Consider the following 24,308-nt stretch of genomic DNA (forward strand, 5'->3'; position numbering starts at 1 on the left):
ATCGCCTCTTTGGTCCCTTTGTATCACGTTTATGATAAATTGCCTAAGTAACGAGCCATCGCATGCTTTATCTCTTACTTTTCAATTCACTTGTTTTTTATATTTTTTTAATCTAATCTAATTATCTAATAAATGTGCATCACTGTATTCAGATTTCCAGTATTTCCAGTATTCCAGTACCACAAGACTTTAGAAACCCTGTATTCCGGGACCCTTTTTTTTCTTATTTCAGACGAGTTTATTAAAGGTGTGTGTGTATCTCACTTCAGAAAAGAATGAGAGCATTGTTACATCAAAACCAAAAATTTATATGTCAATGCATAAAGAATAATTTCAGAAACCAAAAAGAATTAAAAAATTAACAAATCTTTCTTTATATATATTATTTTGACCTTCTTACTGACCTTTTCTCATTTCATTAAAAAAAAGCGATTTTCTTTAACCATGGGGACGTATGATTCGGAGCTACAATGCAGAAGTAATTGGCTTTTTAGCTCACCGAGACGGAGTATGGTCGCGCTGATGATGATGAAAAAATGACAATTATAACAAACTGTCAACCATTTCAAAAATCCATAAAACGAAATACAAATTAAAGGCAGAGCACCACGGACCTCCTAATAGATAGAGGTAGGATCAGGAGCCATGGAGGAGTGAGCATCCTCTGCTGACCGGTCACACCCAATGTGTGCTCTTTGTCGTAAGCGGGGATTATTATTATTATGCTTTACATGCGGCGTCGACGTCATGACCTACCAAAATATTTTTACTGATATTTCCCAACCTCTTGCTGAGGTGCAAGTATTTACATAAATCTTATATGGTGGAGAAGTGTACCTTGTCTATTATTAGATAGAGGGTATCAATTTTTATGATATAAATATATAAATATAATTATAAATATATAAAGTCATTAAAATATATAAAGTCAGGTGCCTGTGTGTACAACAGTTAATCTTAAATATCAATACGCTTATAAAGCTATTAAATTTATTTGAAAATAATAATGACTTAATATGTCTATTTAGTTCGTAATAATGACAATTTATTGAAACGTTTTTGATATATATCAAATGTGCCCGGATATATGTAATGTGAGTATTTTGATTTCATAAACTAATAATCAATTAAAGTATACCATTGAGGGAGTCAGCAAGATTCCAGTTCCCCGGGAGGAAGTCTACTTCACGAGGCGAATTATGGTATACTTTAACTGTTTTATTATACCGATACAAACAATCAATCAGAAAACGTTTAAATTAATATAATTCTTCGTGTATATCCATCTAGTTATAACGTCAAAATAAATGTAATCAAATTGCACGCGCGATGAACTGTGACGTAGACAAGTTATGCTTTACCAAAAAGATTTAAAATACGTATAGCCAAGAGACGTTGAAATTAGACGTTGCAACGGAATATTTTGGAATTTTTCCTCCGATGAAAAGAAACTGATATGTGTTCCGAATAGGAGTGTGTCTGTTCATTGAACCGACACATCTTTTTACAGGGAATCAGTCTGTTTACAGCGATTCTCGGGGAATCAGCGAAATATATCGAATTACTCTTAAATAGTGAAATTTAAGTAGAGGTATAATAAAGAAATACCAACTTTCGTTTTGGATTTTAATTCCTGGTTACAAAAAAGGTAAGTTACAATTTACAAATTACAATTTAAATACCAATCTGCATGGTCAAAATAGTGATTAAGAAAGCTTTTACGTAACAAATGGAGTAGTGTCTTTGAATAAATCACTTAGGCCTAATTGTTTCTTGTTCGGGAATGTCATGGAATGATAGCATTTGATTTAAGAATTAAAAATAGCCACACAGAAAATCATTTTAAACTAAGTGCGATCTCATTGCAAGCAACAAGGAGGTCTTCAGTTGAATGATGGTATTTTATTTGGCAATATGGCTTGTCTAACAGGGTTCTGTGAAGAACTGCACGTTTGTTCTTTGATTTGCCATTTCCAAGAATACCATCAGCTATAGCGACTAAACATATCGGCTCTTTTCTCCTGCCCATAGAAGTAAATATTTAATTTTCTGTTTCTCCTCTTTTTCGAAAATTTGTTAGTAACGATTATAATATAATGATTCACAATTTATACTAAAATTTATGATAAATTATCAATAAAAACTCTTGAACAGCTATTTTTTTTTATAAAAAAATTCGTTCGTGCTGGAAAACCCCGTATGTTAAGTAATAGATTGATGTTCTTAATCTCGCAAAGTTGTCGTCCGTTTTCTTTTGCAGAATGTATTATTCGATTGTAGAGAGTGATCAGATATATTTCTAAGCGTTTCCCAAAGTTGTGGAGATGAAATATTTATTACATATATATTTAATCATTTTTAGACGTTAAAGCTAACTGTGCGCAAATGTCATAAAAATTAGTTTTCCCATAACTTATATAAATTTTAAAATATTGCTTTGTAAAATTTGAAATTCTCAATTTACCATTAAATTAATGAGTTCAGACGGTCCAAGCAATACATTTTGCTAGCTTAGCCTTTTGACCGACAGCTTAACGCATCGATTGTAAACATCAAACAGCGTAACGTTTTGCAAGGGGTTACGAGTTTCTACAAGTTTTTCATGTGGTGTAAACAAAATTTGAGATCTAGATTTCGAATACCGAAAAAAAATCTTTATCACGCAATTGCGAGCTGATAAAGTACATGCATGACTTATGTTCTTTTAAAAAGGGAAATAACCAAGATGAGGAGAATTAGCCTTAATGTTTCTTTAAATGCTTTAACATGTCTTCAAGCGCAATACCCTTATCAGCAGTATTAATCAAGCCTCACCACACGTGGCCTGGGTACTCTACCTTTGCACCCACTAACTGTGGGGTTTTTTGCGTTAAAGGGTGAAATTTGGATGTTTAATTTCTTTGTTTCATTATCGTTATATAAGGTTTAGTATTCATGCCAAACGCTTTACTGGTCATAGTCAATAATAACAAAAGTTATCGTAAAAATTAAGCAAAGTAAAACTGAAATAAAATATACCATACTACAATCACGGCTGACAGTACTACTTTGGATAATATTCAAGCTTCATATAGCAGTGGTTCAACTTGTTGATTAATCATGTTAATAGTATCGATGTCGGGGGAGGGGGTGGTAGCTATTCATAGAAAGATGCGTCTTCAGAAAATTCATAATGCGCATGTAATATACAATAGAGATAAAGAACTATATGTTTATCCATTGAATCTCATAATTATTCAATATTTCGGTCAACACTAGTTGGATCTGAGGAACCCTAAACTCATGCATTTTCATATTTACTGGGAATTTGACGTATGTTTATTTATTGCCACATATGTCTATTAATTGCTTATTTTGTAACTGCAAATACATATTAATTTCAAAAATAACATTAAGAAATGAATTCTAAACTAATCTTGCAAATTTTGCCGCTTGGTGGTGTCCGTCGAATCCACCAAGCTCATTATCGATGTCACATGCAATCTGACCGGTAGCAATAGATGAGGCTCATAGAGCCTCATTGAGCCTGCGTCTAATTATTTAAATAAAATGCATTACAAAGGGAGAAAAGTTCTTCATCAAATGGAAAATATTAAATATCTGTATAAGGCTCTGACCCCATAACCCTAGGAATCTGGTTAAGGATAGACCAAATGCTGTCGCCCGATTTTAACAATGAGTCACAATGAATCAGTATAATCACATAAGTCAGGTGTACAGATTTTGTGTCCTTTAACTCAATGCTTTTAATAACCTAACTCAAAATTAAAAATGGACTTTAACTCTAGCATACCATTTGTTCGGGTTATGATGGTTTTTGATGTCATTTTTTGCTTTACTTCTTAAAAATTTCATAATTTTTCAATTTTGGGAGATACCTTTTCACAATAACGTGTATCACAATCATAATAATTGCGTCATTTTTAGCTGTTTAATCTAAGACGTCTCATTAGATAAATTTTATTTTCAACACTAAATTAAGTCACAATTTCATTTAATTGAATCCATTACATCTATATAAAATGCAACTAAGCATTCGTTTCTAGTTAAAATGATTCAAAGCAAACATTAATGTAAAGTATATTATCTTATTGTCGTTTTAAATCACAAAAGCAAAGCAGGTAATCCTTCAAAGCTACAATAACATTTTAGATAAATAGCATTATATTTCATACCTTTTTTTCTGGTTCTCCTGTGGTTGCCGATGTCGGAGTGTCAATTACTAAGAGAAATAAGGAAGGTTACTTATGGTGAGCATATTGAGAATGTACTTTTTGTAGAGTTTGTTAGTGCAATCATAAAGGCGGTCATTCTAAAGAAAAATTAATGGCAAATGGAATGCCAGAATGCTAAATACACACTTATAAGGTACTTTTTAAAAATAATTGCTTGCCATAATTTCTCCGCGTTTTTTTTTTTTGCCTCTACTGTTCTACTTAACAAGACCGGGTCAAATTTGTTTTACCTTAGATTTTTAATAACATTTTTTCATGAATTTCTACTGATATAACTATTATTTTAAGAATGAAAAATAAGACATTTACCACACCATTTGTTTAAGGGTTATTTCAAAGTTTGTTCATTTTTAACATAGGACCCTTTGGGATATTGCTTGAAATGTATCAATTTTGCACATTTTTTCCATTTTTTTTTAAACTTCTGACCTAGAGATTTCTTTTTTCTGTTCTACACATTGAAGTCATTGTCAAAAGGTATGAAATGGTCAAATAAAAAAAAACCTTTAACTCCTTGTTTGTTCCAGGGGTCTTATCAAAGTTGTTTTTTGTATGCCAAATTTCCCAGATTTGTCAGATAATGGCTATTTTTTATTTGACAAAGGCGGAAATGGTGATCTTTATAGTATTATTAAAACATTCAAACATATCTAAGTTATAAAAAGTATAACATCTCATATTAAGGGTCGTTAATATAAAATACATAGTTACTGTCTTGAAATATATGAATTAAGCTATATTTAGGCGAGTTAGGAAAATGTGACAGAGGGCTAGGCTTGCTAAACCTTCTTCACGTTTTCGACCCGATCCCACATTTAGCTTATACTTCGAGACATTAATATTTATTCCACAATATAATATCAATTTTACGCTTCAAACGAGCTATTCTTAACAAATTTCGCTGAATATCCGCAATTGAAACTATTACGCCATGGCGTTAACCAAGCAAAAAGTTGACGTCACAATACAAATTAAACGCAAAAGCGTGCGTACTCGATTTGTACTCGGTCTCGTTATGTCTAATTATTTTAAATGATAAACTCAGATACCTTTAACAGTCTCTCCTTGACAATGCAACGTCAACCGACTGATATTGAAGTAAGAAACATCACATGGGTTGCCAAAGTACTTTTTATTTGGTTGAAAATGCGAAAGCATTCCAGTACAAACATCTTCAGCGTAGGTATTCTTTCGACATCAATAACAGTCTAAATGTCAACGTTTAGTAAAGGAAAGGAATCTGCATAGCTCTAACATTTTAAATGTGAATATATTTAACAGTGCTTCGTAACAATAGCTTGGTTTTATACGGTGTATCCAAGCTAAGCGTTAAAAACACCAACTAAGATAAACCATATATTAAAATGTTATTTTCAATGAAATGTGAAAAAAATCAGCCATTATCTCATTTTTTTTTAATTATGACAAATGAAATATATCCGGAATGCCTACATTTACCTCAAAAACGGCATAGAATATTCTTTTGACGTATTGTAGAAAATCCGAATTATCTTTAAAGGATTTTTAATTGATATTGAGATTATGAGATTATTTAAATAAAGAAATAAAATGTAATAATAAATATTTACATGACCAGTAAGTACGGGAAAAAATATCTTTTGATTAACCTTTGAATAGATCTAGCACCAATCAGACGCTCTGAAATCTTTTACTAGATATCTTGACCTTAACTTCACAGATATACGCAGCACTGCTGAGGTGTACAATGAAAATATCAACGGATTTCATAAAACTTTGCATCTTTATAACAAAACATGTAATCTATTTTTATGGAAATAATTCGATAAGTTGTTCGATCCTTTGTATATAATTATGCTGTTAAATACGTTCAAACCAACCATTTCATAGACAGATAAATGAATAATCAAATGCCTTCCATTTGATTAGTGCTCTTTCTTAGACTCAGATATTAAAAATCTTTATTTTTAGGACTAACATTAAAATTAGAATTGAAATTATCTAAATCTATGAGTTCTCACTTGGCTTTATTAAAGACTCCTTGAGTGCCTCAAGATTGCTGAACGACCATTAGTTTCCATTGCATGCACTTTGTTTGTGCCTGGTTACATCATTGATTTTTAAAGATCATTTATCATATAAAAGTATATTTGGCCTTTAAATAGAAAAGAATCTTCTTTCAGCAAAGTCTTACGTGTAATTTAACTCCATTTTTAGGACAAAGGAATACTGCAGTTTTAATCATTATAAGAAGGGACAACGAGTATGGCAGAACATGTGAGTACCAAATAATTCACGAACTGTGTTGCAATTTATTCTTTCATGCTTCTCTTCAAAATAAAGAATTTAAAAAAATCATGTTTATCAATACTAGAACTTACGCATCAACTTTCATTTGTTTTTCACCATTATCTTTGAAAGACTGGGGTTATTCGGAAGTTACGAATTCGAAGACAGAACTCATAACTTAAACTCTGTCAACTACAAATTCACTTCCATGTTCTGTTCAACGGCCTTTTTTGCAAACAATATAAAAGCAATTCAAAATACCTTATTCATATAATTCTTGAGAACAAAAAAATAATTCGTTATACCAATTTCAGTCAAGCGGCGCGATGTACGACGTCAAAAAAATTTCCCGTAATTGAGTCGTTAAACCCCTTTACGGTAATATGTTGTAAAATTGGTTATTTACGTTGGTGGTAAGTACGCGTTTACTATAATCGAACTTAAAACGAACAATATGCATGGGTGTTAAATACGCGGAAACATGAGTCTTTACCTCTGCTGTTGCACCAATTACGTCGCCGTTTAATACGAAGTCAAACTTTAAATTGTTGCAAAACACATTTATTTTTTTTATTTTTTTTCTTCTCTTGAATGAATTTGGTGAATTATATTGTTTTAAAGGCCAATATGAATGGACTTCAAATGTCGAGATAAATCTTGTAAGTCTTGTGTAACTTAGTTATCTCATCGATATGATATTGATATCCATTACAAATTTTTATCTGCAATGAAACACATACAAAACAACAAACAAAGCATTTGATTGTTTATATCTGCGTCTATCTTTGATACTTTTTCTTCAATTATTCGCCAAGAGTAAACATAATAATGTAAATTGTCATTTTTATAAAATTATTTGGTCACCTGAGTCACTCAGGTGACCTATTGCAAATGGCCTTCGTCCGTCGTCGTGCGTTAACAATTTTACATTTTTAACCTCTTCTTGAAAACTACTAAGCCAATCGTTACCATTTTTGATGTTAAGCATCTCTATGGTAAGAAGAATCGAAATTGTAAAATTCATGGCTCTACCACCCCTGGGAAGCCATGGGCGGTGCCAAATATGCAAAAAAAGGCAAATTTTCAAAAATCTTTTTCTCTCCTCCCACACATGCGAGGAAAAAACAGGTTGCATAGTTATGATGTCCATGAAGCCCTCTACCAAAATTGTGAAATTCATGACCCCTGGGTCAGGGGTTCAGGCTCTAGGGTTGGGCCAACATGGCCATATATAGTTAAAATATATCACATCTTAGAAAATATTCTTCTCTACTCCCATATATATTTGTTAAAAACTAAATGCATGATAATAATGTCCCTGAAGCCCTCTACCAACATTGTGAAATTCATGACCCCTTGGTCAGGGGTTCAGGTTCTAGGGTTGGGCCAATATGGCCATATATAGTTAAAATGTACTAAATCTCAGAAAATCTACTTCTCTACTCCCATATATATTTGTTAAAAACTAAATGCATGATTATGATGTCCACGAGACCTTCTGCCAAAATTGTGAAATTCTTGACCCTGTGTCAGGAGTTCAGGTTCTAGGGTGGGGCCAATATGGCCATATAGTAAAAATGTATCAACTCTTAGAAAATCTTCTTCTCTACCCCCATGTATCTTTATTAAAAACTAAATGCATGGTTATAATGTCCCTGAAGCCCTCTACCAAAATTGTGAAATTCATGACTCCTGTGTCAGGGGTTCGGGCTCTAGGGTGGGGCCAATATGGCCATATAGTAAAAATGTATTAAATCTTTAAAAATCTTCTTCTTTACTCCCACACATGTGGGCAAAAAACTGAATACATGGTTATGATGTCCACTAACTCCTCTACCAAAATTGTGAAATTCATCGCCCCTGGGTCAGGGGTTCAGGACTTTGGAGGGGGGGGGGAATATAGTGTTAATGCATATAATGTTTAAAAATCTTCTTCTCTATTCTCACACATCTGTATGAAAAACTGACTTCATAATTATGTTTACCAGGAAGTCCTCTACTAAAATTTTAAATTTCATGTCCCCTGGAGTATGGGTTTTGACTCTAGGGCAGGGCCAAAATGGATGTATAGGTGTTAATGCATATAATGTTTAAAAATTTTCTTTTCTACTCCCACACACCTGAGAGGAAAACTGAATTCATGATTTTGTAGACCAAATCTTTTAGTTTTTTACCAAAATTATAGGTTTCATAGTTCTGTTTGAAAGATTTCAGGCAGGGAGGTGGTTGTTATTACAGATTTATAATTTTTCTACTCCAGAATGAAAACTAATTAAATGCATATATGAGACTCCTCGACAAGTTTGTGGATGGGTTATATGCTACTCAGGTGACCGTTAAGGACAATTGCCTCTTGTTATATAAAATTGTTATCAGCCTATTTGCCTTTAAATGATACATTGGCTACTACCATTTTTAGAAGTATATTGGTCAGCTCAAAATTTGTGCTCTCAGTGTAACTTAAACTTTCACTATTCACGAGTATTTCATGCAGTGAACATCAACAGAAAAATTAGCCAAATTGTCAAAACTCGTGATCTATTCACCCTCGTTTTTACAATAAATGCACATGCAAAAGGCTAAGCTATCAATATTTTCTGTATGGACGGTTATTAATCTTAGATATTACATGGCAGAAATATTTGCAAACTTTATAATAAAATATGGGAAAATTCTCATTTCATAATATTTGCACAAAACGAACTTTAGTGTTTCTTTAAATGCCCTCTTGCTTTCGTCACATGATTTTGGTACTTGTGAAGATTATTTCAGTATTGATCGAAGCTTAACCATCATTGTCAGCACGAACTCGTCAGACTTCAATTGGCTTACCCTATGCTACCTAATATTAACTAGTTGTAGCCATGGTAGCATTTACAATAGAAAAGAATGAAAGCAATGCGCAATGACAAACATTTTTAAAAATTTTTCATCATAATGCATCTGCAGCATTGTACACTCAATTTTACGAAAACTATTTGCTTTACAAAGCATCATTCTCAGAGTAAATATTGTTGTTCTACAAAATGAAATATTAAGCTTTCAAAATCTCAATGATTCTTTGCTATTTAAAATCATTGCATTATAAATATATAAATTAGTTGTATTTTGAAGATTCAGATGGATAACGCACAACCAAAGGATTATCTCATAGTGGGGGCAATCGACTTTGGAACAACATTCTCAGGATACGCTTTTTCCACAAAGCATGATTTTTTTAAAGACCCAAGAAACCTAGGGAACATTAGCATAAAGCACTGGGTGGATCCTATCAGCACAATGCCGTATAACAAAACCTCCACATGCATTTTGTTCACTGAAGAAAAAATATTCGACAAATTTGGTTTTGAGGCAGAGGCTAAATATTTGGACCTGATACTTGACAATGAACATGAAAATTGGTATTTTTTCAGAAGATTTAAAATGTCTCTTTACGAAATACAGGTAAACATGTATATTTCATTTGAATCGTTCTGTTTCTTGTATTATCCAATATGAATTTTTTTTTCGCGTATGATTTACGCCCGTTTCCTGTTTAAAGTCAGAAGTCCAAGAAATAATAGTTGAAGATGAAACTGGAAAGACTATGTCTGCTCGAAAAGTGTTTTCCGAATCACTCAGATTTTTAGTGAATTCACTGTTTGATGAAGTGAGGAAACAACAAGCCGATATTAAAATGACTGATATAAGATGGGTTGTCACAGTGCCAGCAATCTGGTCTGATCCCGCAAAAGCATTTATGAGGAAATCTGCAATAGAGGTGTTCCCTTATATTATGTATTTTTAATTACTTTAAAGAAAACTCTGCTTTATTACTTAACAAATCGGGACAACAAGTGTTCAATAAAATTAAAAACATGTTTGTTAACTAAACACTCCGCCATATTGATATCTGATATGAATTAGTTGTTTATTACAGGCTGGAATAGACTCTGGTATGTTGACGATAGCTTTAGAACCTGAAGCTGCGGCTCTGTATGTTAAACATCTTCCTGTAGGGAAAAGAATTTCTGACGACTTCGAGACATTTGCTCCCGGCTCAAAATACATTGTTGTGGATGTTGGGGGTATGGTATGCGTTGTATCAACCTCTAATGATAAAGCGCCGCTAAATGATAAAAATATTGACTGTCGTCATGAGAAAAGGGCCCTTAAGGTCAAAATTTCACAAACTCACTTTTTTGTCAATTCTGATTAGTCAACTCTTTCTGAATACAAATATACTAAGATATCCAAGATCTTGTGTATTTTAAGCATTTTATGACAATTTTAGTAAAAGATGTTAACACGACTTTGACGTAGCTCGTCGAAAACGTCACGACGTCATGAACGTCATTTTTTTTTTGCAATAATTTTTTTCTTCTATACTTCCTTTCAACGTCTTTAATTGTTTGAAGTAGAGTAAAATTTTCTACAATTCTAGATTTGTCACAATTTTAACAAAAGAGGTCAAAATATTTTAAATATCCAGATATAGTTAATGTTTTGCACACTTCTGATGACCCCACATGCAATAACCCCCCCCCCTCCCTCCTCTCCGAACATAAGATAGATCGATAAAGGATATATAAGGAAAACAAATATCAAACTTATCCCAAACCTTTTTAACCTTTTGCACGGAAATGTTGTCGCATATTTATTGACATAACTTTTTAAGTATCTTCATAATTCTGATGCAAGTTTAAAATCAATTATAGCTGTTTTTGAAACTCGGATGTTATGGTGTTGAATTATTGTCATGATTTCTCTTCTCTTTTATATGTTATTAACACTTAATTCTTATAAAATTACCGATGGAAAAAAATCGACTTCGACTGTCTCAACTACAAGAATGTGGACAGTTGATTTGAGAAAAAAGATTTTAACAAAAATGGCATCTTATATTTATAGATTCAAATTTACATCCACTAAGTATGATTCCCTCTATTTCTTACAAATTTGATTGTAATTCACAGCTGTATATAAACAGACAGGACTGAAATCTACTCGGTCCAGTTCTAACCATGCAGTTTACCGATCGGTCAAAATCTTCAGCAACCTAAGAAAAATCACGGATTGCACGAACTATATAATCACGATGATGCCAAACCATATACCATATAAGACGCATTGGCTACAGCTTTTATCTAACGTACTGGTGTACATTAACAATAATATAGTGACTTTTAATTACTTTTTACGGTCAATTCAATTTATTTATTTATTTATTAAATGAAAGATGTGAATATAAACAAAAAGAAGCTTTCTTCGGTGATACATGCGGGCTATAAAGATAGCGAAATTACAGAACGCAGGTTACGTTAATTTTTTCGGTATTGATCGCTACTTTTTGTTTATGTATATATATACTCGTACCCCTAATTAAGTGTATCAAATACGACAGACCAACAAAATACAAAAGCCATCCCACGTGCTGAATCTACACTTCTATTCAATTGCTTTGTAAGTTCACGCGTACCGTTGTATTTTTGTGATGCGACTTTTATAAACCATAATCGTATCGGTTAAATAATTAAATATATATAAGCATTATCTACTTTTCTTTCAAAATGCAAGGTTGCAAATAAATTTCAATAAGACTTCTGCATCTTTTGCATTTATTGGTAGTACAGTGCCGGTAGACGTAGCTACTCAGTGAGAAGTAACAATTTTACATGTTCACTATAAATTTAATTTTCTTATTATTGATGTTACACGATGATGAATAAATCTCTCTCTCTCTCTCTCTCTCTCTCTCTCTCTCTCTCTCTCTCTCATCGAATACAAATATCGGCCAAGTGATTATCAATTTTAAGCAAAATGACAAATTAAATGATAGACGTTTATAGAATGCATAAAGTTGCATACGGTATTCCGAATTTTTAGAAATATCGCGATTCTCGGATTTTTTTATTGCTATACATTGTAACAAACACATAAACATTAACTGCAGTATCATCGAAATTTGTTTCTTGTATAAAAAAGAAAAGATGAGAAACCATCATCAATGAAGGTGAATTGTACGGCCATGCAGGTTATTAATTGTAAATGTCGTTATATTTATCGATCAACATGAATTGATTTATAAAACGGCGATTTTATCGACTTGATATCAAACGTATAGTAGTATAATGATTGCGTTTACAAACCTGTTTAATTTAAGGAATTTTGAATCATGTACGTAACTGATTTGAGATGAATATAATCATATAAAATGCTATAAATCCATGAAAATGTGTTGAGTTTTCAGGCATGTTATGACATATTTTTTTTAATGTAAGTTAGCTCAAAAAGTACACACAACATGTGGGTTTGGGTTGTTAAATTGCAGAAGACAAAATATGTTGCGCTCAAACAATATACAAATTTTTCATTCGTACAGGTATATATACTTTTATGTTGTTTCATTAAAGTGCTTACAAGAAAATGTCACTAAGAATAAGATTTTTCCATGCAATCAAATGCGATATATAAGAGTAGATTTTTACGCTTTCAAACTCTTCTTATCCGTTAGTTATAGCTTTTTAATTCGTTAAATAATTTCAAAATTTGATCGCAAATTCCTAAATTGTAATAGAATATGCAAGAATTTATTTTGTATGTTGGCAGTACCACTATGATTGAGACATAGCCGCTTCTCTCGTGTTCCTTCCGACTAATTTAAAAAATTGTAGAATCGTCTCCCGATTATTGAACAATACTGCTCTGCATCGATTCTGTATGTCTCAGCCTTCAACCCCTCTTATCAACAACGAGTGTGCAGTGTGGTTTTTTTTTACTTTATTAAATCATACATGTATTGTTCATGGAAACATAATTTTACTCAGATTACTTTATAAGTCATCATCGGAAATCCACGACCGGTCTCGCATTCAATTATACGAGTATGCGAGACTGTCTTTATAGTTTCTAACAATGATTTATAAAAAAGTGATTTCCAATTAGAGCATATTTTTATCACAAACTAGAATGTAAAATGTGGTGTTTTAGTTTCATAGCGGATGCAAAAGCAGCAATTTTATGACGTCTCAGCATCAATTAGTATGCAATATTACGCGTTCGAAATGTGTAGATATTGACGTTACATGTGTATATTTCATTTATCAAATGTTTATTTTTTTAAATCAACATGTGTTATTTGACTAAAAAAAAATATTAATTGCGGTATAAAAACCAGACCAAACTCTAATTATTCAGAAAACATAACACAGACGCAGAAAAAAATAGAAACAGAAAATAAAAAACTGCGTTTACAATGCCGCAACTTTGACGTCGTTTTCTGAGCATTGTGACGTCAAAAGATAAGGGCCCTTTTCTCATGACGGCAGTTAATTATATATATATATATATATATATCATTAAGCGTTGCAATTGCAACCCCCAAAGCTATAAATTCTTGCATTAACAGTTGACAATATCAACCACTAATGATAAATCGCCGCCTAATGATACAATTTTATCATTAAGCGTTGCAAATGCAAAGCAGACCTAACGCTTAATGAAACAAGCAAAAAGCTACAAGGTCAACCCCTAATGATACAAACATTATATCATTAACCGTTGAAATTGCACTCTTAATGATATAATAATATATCTAAATGTAGAACACTGATATGCATTGGACGTCCGACTTGTTGTGAATGTCTTTAATGTCTATGGTGGTTATAATAAAATATAAGGAAACGTTATAAACATCTATAAAACTCAATGAAAATCACATTTATTGAACTCCTCCCCAAACCAAATAATAATGCATTATGATTGTACTGTAAATGACTACATCCACGTGTATATGCGTCCTCTTTTGACTTAAACTAAAATCTTTAGTAAAGAGATATTGAACATAACATTCTTTTAAAACAATTACAATGATGCATAAATGTAATTAAAATGCGTTAGTCTGATTGAAATATTAATATTGAAAAATATTTGCACAGTAATTCTTTAAAACAGTAATTTAATTGCAAAACATCTTTACGTAGGGATAGATTAAAGAAGGTTTTTATTTCATTTATTGCACCCTGGTTTTCAAAATAGCAATTTTGATTTCTAAGAGAATGATTAGAGATGGAATTATTTTATGCTCGTTAAATCATAGCATCAGTGGTATCTTTAAACTTAATATGTATGTTTAAAACCTCTTAAATTAAAATTGCTGGGAAAATGTACGAAATAGCTCTCTATGCTACTCTATAACAAATTTGCTTTGATTTTCAAATTTACAGTAGAAATGAGTGTCACTCGTAGAGTTATAAGCGAATTACAGAGCTAACAGTTCTTTACCTGTAAACAAAGCGCATGCCATGTTTTAATCTACATTGGTTCAATGTACCGGTTTTTCAAGCAGACTGAAACCAAAATTATAAAAAGTTAATTCCATTGTTAGGCATTATAACCATCCTGAAGTTAGCAGCCGCTAACAGCTGCCATTAAGCCAGTAGAAGCTAACATCCAATAAGGAAAATCATCAAAGTACTGAGAGTACTCATTCAGGAAATAATTATACTTTATCATCGGCATACTTTAATTAACATCAAGATGATAAATGCATCAATAATTTGTAGGAGCATTGATAACTTCGGAGGCAGTAATGATCGCCTGGATAAGAAATATAAATGCGTCTTGTGATCAAAACCAAAGAGATATAAACCGTTCGAAACCACCTTGTTGTATCTGTAAAACCCAAATTTGAGACCTGAAAATAATAGTCCTATAAATCTCCTGCACTACCCTGTAATTCGTTTGATGTACACTCTAGATAAAAGGGAGATACGGCTAACCATTTACCACAATATCGTTGTGAAAAGTTAAAAAAAAATGACAAATTTCAGATGACCTAAATGGACACATTTAGATTTGCAAATTTGCCGATGCATTTGAAAAATCGCGATAAAATAATTTATAAAAGATATTCAAGCTGTGCATATTTTTTTGAAATAATAAAGGTATATGACATGTTGTTTAGAATTATTAATGTTAAGTGTAAAGTATAATTCAGCCGATTTATACAAAAATGCAGCGTCATTTCCCGCAATATGTCGACGAGAGAAGGGACGTAACTGTTAACAATCAATTTGTGGAAATGAAAGTATGTTTGTGTGTGTCTGCTACAGATAGGACAAACTATATACAGCGATTTTTTTACAAGTAAGGTGTTTATAACTTCACAATAAGCTGAGCAGTGTGAAAATTCAAGTAATTCAAAGTCAGATATCTAGGATACGGTGTAACTCATTTCTATTCTTGTTTACAGCGGGGGTCATTTCTCTTCATGTTTAACATGAAGAGAAATAACCCCTGGGTTTATTTTCTTCAGATTATTCTACAGCAAGGGGGGGGGGGGGCATTATGCTACGTCGAAAAATAACCAAAGGTCATTATTTTACGGGGGTCATTATTCTTCTTTACACCTGCATTGGCTTCAGCATATGCTCTTTACATACGGTAAATAGATATTGTAAGAAAAACTTCAGAAGCAAAGTCTTCAAGGAAGACCTTTCTTGAATTCATACGATGTGTGTTTTGTTTATGTTATTTCATATTGCACGATTGTATCTGGGAAAAAAAAATGATTAAATAATACCATGACGAAAGAAGATGGGGAACAAAATAGCGCAAATGCCCATTTGGTTTAGTCGTAAAATAGAATTTCAAATTTAATTTTTTCCAACTAAATATACTTTATAATGTTATAATACAAGTTTACAAAAGCACAATTTCTAACTATATTCAGTTTTGAGTATTTTAAAAAACGATAAGAAAAACAATTTCTAAAGTTTTGGTGGTATCGAACCCACAAGCGCAAACCTTAGGCCTGTAATGGTACCTAATGTCTGGTGCTCTAACCACTGAGCCATTTCAGTCACAACATACACCCATTGTTAAATGCTATATGCGACTTCAACCACAAATTTACGGACTTACGTATTATTTTTCTAAAACGTGTAATTGTTGCGATACAGAATGGCATCTTTAAAGTATAGTTGGTCATCTCTCCACGTTTTCGTTGATTAAAATCGGTTTGATATCCTTTAAACCTTTTATAGACTATGACAAAAAGATGGAGCTCAGACCCACTATATAAAAGAAAAGGCGCTGAAGTTCTACAAATGACACTATTTGGAGGTTTTGACACGCACACGTCAGTTTAAATCAACCTATTCCAAATATTTAACAAATCTATGGGTTATAAATTGAAGTTATGGTAAATATACATTGTTTTCAATTATTTAGAAAGAAATTATGAGATTTGTTTTTTTTAAGATTCTTATCTATCCTCATATAGACAGTTTACACGCCTTATTCAACCATCTTCTTTGTTTTGTACTCATTTATCCCTAAGTAATTGACCATGAAAAATAACATATTTGCACGTTATTTTCCATTCATACTCTACCATACTTTATGACTGGAATTTGCCCTAATAAAAAATAGTGATAGATTATACAAAAAGCTTAGATAATATATAGAAACAAAGGAAACACATATCTAAGGTTATACAATTTTATATCACCTGAGCCGAAAGCTCAAGTGAGTTTTTTTTCGATAAAAAATTGTCTTCTTTTTGTTGTAGTCTTCGTCGCTGTTGTCGTCGTTGTAAACTGTTCAAACTAACGTATTCTCCTAGAGAATAACTAGGTTAGTTTCAACCAACTTGGCACAGATCACCCTTGGGCCAAGGAAATTCAAGTGTGTACGAAAGAAGGATTACACCCTATTTCAAGGGAGATAAATAGGAAATAATGAAACTATATATGCATATTTGTATAAATATATGGTCATATCATGACCATGGTGGTGGGTTGGGGCCACAGATGTGGGGGAGGTGGTCAAAATGTTACATAGTAGTATATTGTGAAAATCGTTAAAAATCTTCTTACCAAGAACCGGTTGAAACTTACGTGTAAACATCTCATATAGTTTTAATTCTAGTTTGTTCAAATCTTGACCACCCAGGGGTAGGATGGGGCCACAACGGAGGATCAATATTTTACATATTTGTAAAGTGTTGCTCAGGTGAACGATGTGACCCCTAGGCCTCTAATTTCGTGATCTTGTGGTGTTTAAAAAATGGTTAAAGCTGTTTAAAAAGTTTTGGTTTCTAATAAAAAATGTCTTTGAAAAATCAGTTTTGTGCTGGAAAAATTTGTTTATCAGTTGGCCAAAAATATTTTTAAAAAACCACGCATCTTCTAAATAAAATTTTGAAGATTAAATTTAGCAGACTATATCTTTATCCTGCATTGATTCATTCTGAAAGTGCATCAAACCCTTTAATAATGATTAAGAAAAAAAACAATATACGCATGGACCAAGTTCATAAAGCACTGGCAAGAATACAAAAATACACTGCTAAATAAAAGAATTGTGTATATCATTCTATTTCAACACAGAACATGTGTTTAACTTTAAATACCTACATAGGGGATTTTTTAAAAATTGATATTTGCTATATTCATTTATGAATAAGGATGTTTTAAACAAAGTTTAATTGAATTTGAATTATTGATCTCCTTTTGTATAAGTTTTGCAGTTATTTCACTTTTGGAAAGAAATTGGTATTAAATATAAGCAGTTTATATATTCCTATCCATGGTGTTTATTCTACCAAATTTAAGGATATGCGGAACACTGATCACTGTTTTGCTGCTTTGATTTGCTAACTCTGTTATAATTACATAAATGATATCGAATTGATTCTATGACGCTTTGGTGTATTTTATCTATTACATCAAACATGATTTGTTAGATTCCACAGTACTTTACGGCTCTTTAGTAGTCATTGTCACAAATACTGTTTTAGAGAGACTGCAGGAAACGGGATTTATTTTATTTGCTCGTAACAGAGAAATATTTTTAAAATTCTAAAAAGAAGATAGGTGCACTGCTTATCACAGTATACCCTATGAAATGGTAAGAAAGAGGTAAAGTTGATAGTGCACACCCTCGCAGTAAAAAATAAAGTTTTTTGGTGTTGCATTTTTATGAATTTAAGAGTCTAAATCGGTAATTAATTTTGAAGTATGTACTTTAATGAGTTTTTTGGGCTCATCATAAATCAAAGCCAATGTTCTAACCGATTTTAAGTATATTGCTATTTATTGAAATTTTATCAAATATGACTTTAAAGTCAGTATGTTCAGTTTTTAAACAGGAAAAAACTTGTTTTGTCAAAAAATAACAGTTTCAGTAAAACAAGGTAAAAGTGGCCATGAAATTAGTGTATTTTACGACGGACATTCTAGTGTCTTTAACTTTGAAAAATAACAAATATTTATTGAGTAAATAAGTAATAAATGATTTCATCATCCTGTTCCTTTCTAACTGAATTTGATCTAGTGACTCTAAAAAAGAAAAATAACACTATTAATGCATTACATCATATAGAACAATATTGTAGAATATGATATGATATTGCATTGAATCATGTGATACATGTACTATATTGTAGAATATAAAAATTTATTATAATATATGATACAATATTGTTTAATATGATACGATATTGTATACTAATATAAAATATGATACAGTAGTGCATTACATGATGCATTATTGTATAATACGTAAGTTATGTATCCCAAAATCTTATTTTTATATCTTATAATATGATATTGTTTCATACTAATTATATAATATTGTATCATGATTTAATATTGGGCTGTGTAATATGTTACATTATGATATTGTTCCGTATGATACGACATTGCATTGGATAATATGTTATCATAAAATCTTCTTTCTGTATGTATAATTTTCCTGCCATCCATCTTTCTTTCCTAGATTTATTTTAAATGGTGTGAGTTTCACATTTTGGTTTGTTATTATATCATTAAGAGTGCAATATCAACGCTTAATGATAAAAATGTTTGTATCATAAGAGGACGACCTCGTAGCTTTTTACTTGTTTCATTAAGCGTTAGGTCTGCTTTGCATTCGCGACGGTTAATGATAAAATTGTATCATTAGGCGGCGATTTATCATCAGTGGTTGATATTGTCAACTTTTAATGCAGGAATTTAAAGCATTAGGGGTTGCAATTGCAACGCGTAATGATATGTCTATCATTAAGCGGCGTTTTATCATTAGAGGTTGATACAATGCGTTAAACTTTTTTATCTACATGTAACATACCACCGAAATTATTGAAAGTGTTTGAGTTTGCTGTAAAAGAATAAATTAAAAAGTAACTCACACTTGACAGGGGGTACAGTTGATATAACTGCGCACGAGGTGCTGGGGGACGGTCACGTCAGAGAACTTATTAAAGCAACTGGAGGGAACTGGGGAGGCACAAAGGTGGACGAAGAATATATGGATTTTATCAAACGCCTCATTGGTGAAGATACTGCAAGGTACATTGATGAAAACATACCAAGTGTATTTTTTGAAGCTTCTAGGGAGTTTGAAATGGCCAAAAGAACAATCAAACCCAATTCCGACTGCAAATTTAATGTCAGGATTCCCTCTCAATTTGGGGAAACCTACTCTTTAGTACATTGCGGTAGAGAGTTGAAATCAGTAAAAACAGTCTTTACAAAATATGAAAAACATATGACCGTTTCATTTACTGGAGACAAAGTCCGATTGAAATCAAAGGATGCCGAAGATTTCTTTGCTGAATCGATAACAAAAATTGCTGATTATCTTTCAGAACTTATTCAGCTAAATGGTGTAAATGACATTACTACTATTATTCTTGTTGGTGGCTATGCAGAGTCTCCAATGCTTATTGAGAGAATTAAATCCAGGTTTTCTCACATGCGCGTAATCATCCCTAAAGAAGCAGCATGGTCAATTTTGTTTGGCGCAGTCATTTTCGGTCACAGTCCCAACCTTATAAAACATAGACGAAGCAAGTATACCTACGGCATTTGCGTAAACAAAAAGTTCAAGCCTTCTGAACACGATGAAAAACATAAATATGAAGAAAATGGAGAATTTCGATGTTGGGGGCTTTTTAGTAAACTAGTAGAGATCGATGAAATTGTATCGGTCGGAGAATACAGAAAAATTGATAGGCATTTTCATATAAAAGACTGTAAAGAGGAAGGGAACTTCAAATTGTACGCTAGTACATTGAAAAATCCAAAATATGTAGATGAGGAAGATTGTTTCTACATCGGGCATATTTTGTCGCCTGGTCATGAGTTTCTTCCCAAACACATCATTTACATCGATGTGTGTTTTGGAGAAACGCAAATCATGTTCTTAGCACAGCAACCAAGAAGTAATAAATTTTTTCTTTGCTATCTTGGAGATTGATTTAAAAGCTAAAGGCTTATGCGTATTCATGTTACTAACACAAAGGTAACAATATATACTTATGTTAATCAGATTTGTTGAGTGAAAGATATCAAGACAAGGTAACAATATATACTTATGTTAATCAGATTTGTTGAGTGAAAGACATCAAGACAATAAGACTTGCATATTTTTCTTGATATTGTTTACTACATTGTTTAGTGCATGTACTTATGACTCATGTGTGGATATTTTGTATCAGTCGTTTGCACATTATCTATCTGAAAATTAGACAAAAAACTAATCTAGGGCATATATTTTAAGAATACCAATATTAATTTTGATTATAACAAGACCACCTACTAAAAGAAAGTATAAAAACCATTGATAGAACTTTTTATTCTCTTCGATCAAATATGTAAACTTCCGGTTCTCAACTTTTATGCAGTTTGCACAGAAAAAGAGATATATTGCATCAAAGCAACACAAAACACAAGATTTTAGTGGCACTTTTTAAGTTGTGTACTGATCAACTACTGATAAGTGTTAAGTATGAAATTCAAAGTATACGTGGTAGTGTTGCTCGAATCGGATTTTTTATATCGTAAACAACGACAGAGGAAATCCTGGGCGAGAAACAGATGTAAAACTACATTCCTTTTAACATATATTTGATAAAATTAACATCTGTTTTCTTATTTTCAACAAAAAAAACTAATTAAAATACTTATAGTGTTCTTATATTTCTTATATTTTAAATATGTTTTCAGTGCTGTTTACAAATTTAGAGGAACATAACACTTAAAGTTATGACGTCATCCTTTTGTAAATCAATTTGGGGGGGGGGGGGTTGTCTCGTATATTTATATAGATTGGATTTTTGTCTACTTATGCTTTACAATCTGTGATTTTTGTCTACGATTTGTTGTTTCAAAATCTGTATAATAGTATGATAACTAAAAGCTTTGTTATATATATAACGTTTTCCTGTTGAAAAATGCCTCAAGATAATTAACATTAACAGTTCTCCTTGTTGGTGATTTTGTACGTAAATGTTGAAACAATATTTTTTGTACATGGTTTTATTTCCTATGATTATTTACAAAGACTGTAAAGGGATTTGAAATGTTGTATATATCATTAAAGCTGAACACCGCTCGTAAATAGGAACCGTCACACAGGTACCTGGTATATAAACCCTTCGATTTCGTTACACCCGATTGCACATCTGAAACTCGTGGCCGGCGTGTAGTGTTCCTTTCGTTGTCTTTGGATTTTTAAGCATTTAATTGTTATTTATGTGCACGTTATGTCTGTAAATAATGCAATGACCAGTTCATTTGATGTTAGTACTCTCCTGGTTTGAAAGAAGTGCGTAAAACTTGACAATTTCATCGCGACCGAGTAACATGGTGAGGCAAAATGTACGTCCACACAGGTGAGACCTCTACAGCGATATACTTTGAACTGTTAAGAGGTCTATGGCTTATATAGGGGTGTAGGAAGAGCGGTGCTGAAAGAGAAATATGGCGGACAGTGCCTATTTACGAGCGGTGTTCAGCTTTAACATCAAAGAATTTGTTAAAAACTAAATATTCCACATACGAGGGTCAATAAAAAATACGAAGACAATGTGGTTGTCTAGCTATCACATATTTGTCTGTGAAGTCATTGCTAACAGACTAAATTATGCAACAATACTTGTTTTATTGATACACGAAGTTTCTTTCCATAAAAGGAATTTCTGTTACCCAATTTTAATATCAACATGTTTTGTCACCACGGCGTACGGTATCATTTAAAACATAACGTCAAGATGACGCACGCACAGATTAGAAATATCCAATCTTTATATCACCCTGAGTCTTTTGTGCTTTTACCTATACAATTAAAATCAGAAATATAACTAGATTCGATCTCGTTGCGAGCAACGAGTGGGTCTTCCGTCCAATTTTTGAAAAGATAAGTTTAAACTTATCAATTCAAAGATAAAATCGTAGATCTAAGCGAAAAAAAGAGAAAAAAATTTTGCGGCACTCGAGGCTTGAACCCGGGTCGCCTGGGCCATGTCCACGACTATAACGACTGAGCTACTCGGACTCCGCTTCAGAACTTTGACGCTTAATTTCTCGAGAATGCATTGATCGATTTTAAAACTAATTACATATTCTTAATCAGTAAAAGGGTCACTACAAGGTTTAAAAATTTCAAAGAAAAATATTCAAAAATAAAAAAGTCGAAAAACTCAATTTTTGAAATTTCCTTCCGGTGACGACCGGAAGTGACGGCGGACATTCTCTATACCGAGGTACATTAGAAAAACGGTAGATCTATCATCTCTGAAAATTTCAGCCTTTTATCTTTACTCGTTTTTGAGAAACCCGACAGACAAAATTGACTTTTTAAAATCGTAAACGGACGATAACTTCTGACCGGAAGTGTTTTTTCAAAAATGAAAAAAAATGTGTCAGCTTTAGATAAAAACACGTTTATATTGAAAATTTGAGCGAAATCGACCCAGCCATCTCCGAGAAATCTTCTGCACAAAATCGGTAAGAAAAAAAAAGAATAATAAGAAGAAAAGTGAAAAAGAAACAATAGAATAATAGAAGGGTCTTCCGCTGAAGACGGAAGACCCTAATTATTTCACTTGATATCTACTGTGGATTCATTAGAATTCGTAGTGGCTCAATTTTCGTGGTATTCGTGGGTATCCCTTCCCCACGAATTTCAATCCTCAACGAAAACAATTTTAGTCAGAGTTATCTTTGTTGCTGAAACAGTAACCGACGCATCCACGAAATTACATCCCCAAGAATGAGCAAAAAAGGTCGAAAATTGGTCCCCACGATTTTAAATGATTCCCCAGTAATTTGTTCACATTTGTTCGAAAATCATATATTAGTTCCTATAAGTTTTCTTATTTTTTACCGCATGTCTGTTTACAGTAAGGAAATTCCTGAACGTCTCATGACGTTGTTTATTTTTTGATCAAATATTTATAGACATTCCACTCTCTTTCGTATTGTTTAATGTCCAAAAAATATTTACCACAACCCCGTAAAATGTGTTAAATTTAAACATAATTGTGAAAATAATTTTTCACTTTTTTTCGCATTTTCTGTTTTTATACGCTTTTTCCCGAGCTAGATTGAAAATGAAAAATGACAAAAACAAACTGTCAACCATCTCGAAAATCCATAAAACGAAATACAGTTCAAAGCAGAGCACCACAGACCTCTTAAATATAGAGGTAGAATCAGGTGCAAAGGAGGACAAAGCATCCTCTGCTGACCGGTCACACTCGCCGTGTGCTCTTTGTCGTAATCGGGGAAAATACGGAAAAGTCCGTAGACAATACCATACAATCCATACTGTTAATACTCTTTGTTGCGCCATGAGGTCCGGTGACGTCAATATTTTAGTACATTTTAATTAGGACTTTATGTCTTTGGTTACTGATATCTGTTTAAAAAATCTATATTATATTATATTGTACATAGAATATTATGACAATTTTTGAGTTAAGATTTCAATATTAGTTAGCTTTAAGCCAAATTATGTACTCATTACTTTCAACAT

At 32.3% G+C, this 24,308-nt stretch overlaps 1 protein-coding gene across 5 annotated transcripts; it reads left to right on the plus strand.

The window, feature by feature from the left end:
* Positions 1 to 1,196: 1,196 nt before the first annotated feature.
* On the plus strand, positions 1,197 to 22,289 carry LOC128161475 (heat shock 70 kDa protein 12A-like). 5 transcript variants are annotated; one of them, XM_052824753.1, is made up of 7 exons: positions 1,205 to 1,648; positions 6,432 to 6,491; positions 7,125 to 7,162; positions 9,618 to 9,947; positions 10,045 to 10,263; positions 10,423 to 10,570; positions 19,687 to 22,289. In XM_052824753.1, exons 4-7 carry the CDS (start codon positions 9,624 to 9,626, stop codon positions 20,745 to 20,747), a joined length of 1,752 nt encoding a protein of 583 aa, XP_052680713.1. In that variant the 5' UTR covers positions 1,205 to 1,648; positions 6,432 to 6,491; positions 7,125 to 7,162; positions 9,618 to 9,623; the 3' UTR covers positions 20,748 to 22,289. The 5 variants fall into 5 exon arrangements, with proteins under 5 accessions (XP_052680714.1, XP_052680715.1, XP_052680716.1 ...); XM_052824755.1 differs by lacking the exons at positions 7,125 to 7,162; positions 19,687 to 22,289 and adding an exon at positions 16,529 to 18,107 and having other exon boundaries at positions 1,203 to 1,648; XM_052824756.1 differs by lacking the exon at positions 7,125 to 7,162 and having other exon boundaries at positions 1,204 to 1,648; positions 10,423 to 10,575; positions 19,687 to 19,838.
* The last annotated feature ends 2,019 nt before the right edge of the window (positions 22,290 to 24,308 follow it).

This window comes from Crassostrea angulata, chromosome 8 (assembly GCF_025612915.1).
Source record: "Crassostrea angulata isolate pt1a10 chromosome 8, ASM2561291v2, whole genome shotgun sequence".
Lineage (NCBI taxonomy): Eukaryota > Metazoa > Mollusca > Bivalvia > Ostreida > Ostreidae > Magallana > Magallana angulata.

Coding starts and splice junctions, on each gene's coding strand:
- LOC128161475 (XM_052824751.1), top strand. Junction 9,948..10,044: donor TGTCTCTTTACGAAATACAG/GTAAACATGTAT, acceptor TCCTGTTTAAAG/TCAGAAGTCCAAGAAATAAT. Junction 10,264..10,422: donor TGAGGAAATCTGCAATAGAG/GTGTTCCCTTAT, acceptor TGTTTATTACAG/GCTGGAATAGACTCTGGTAT.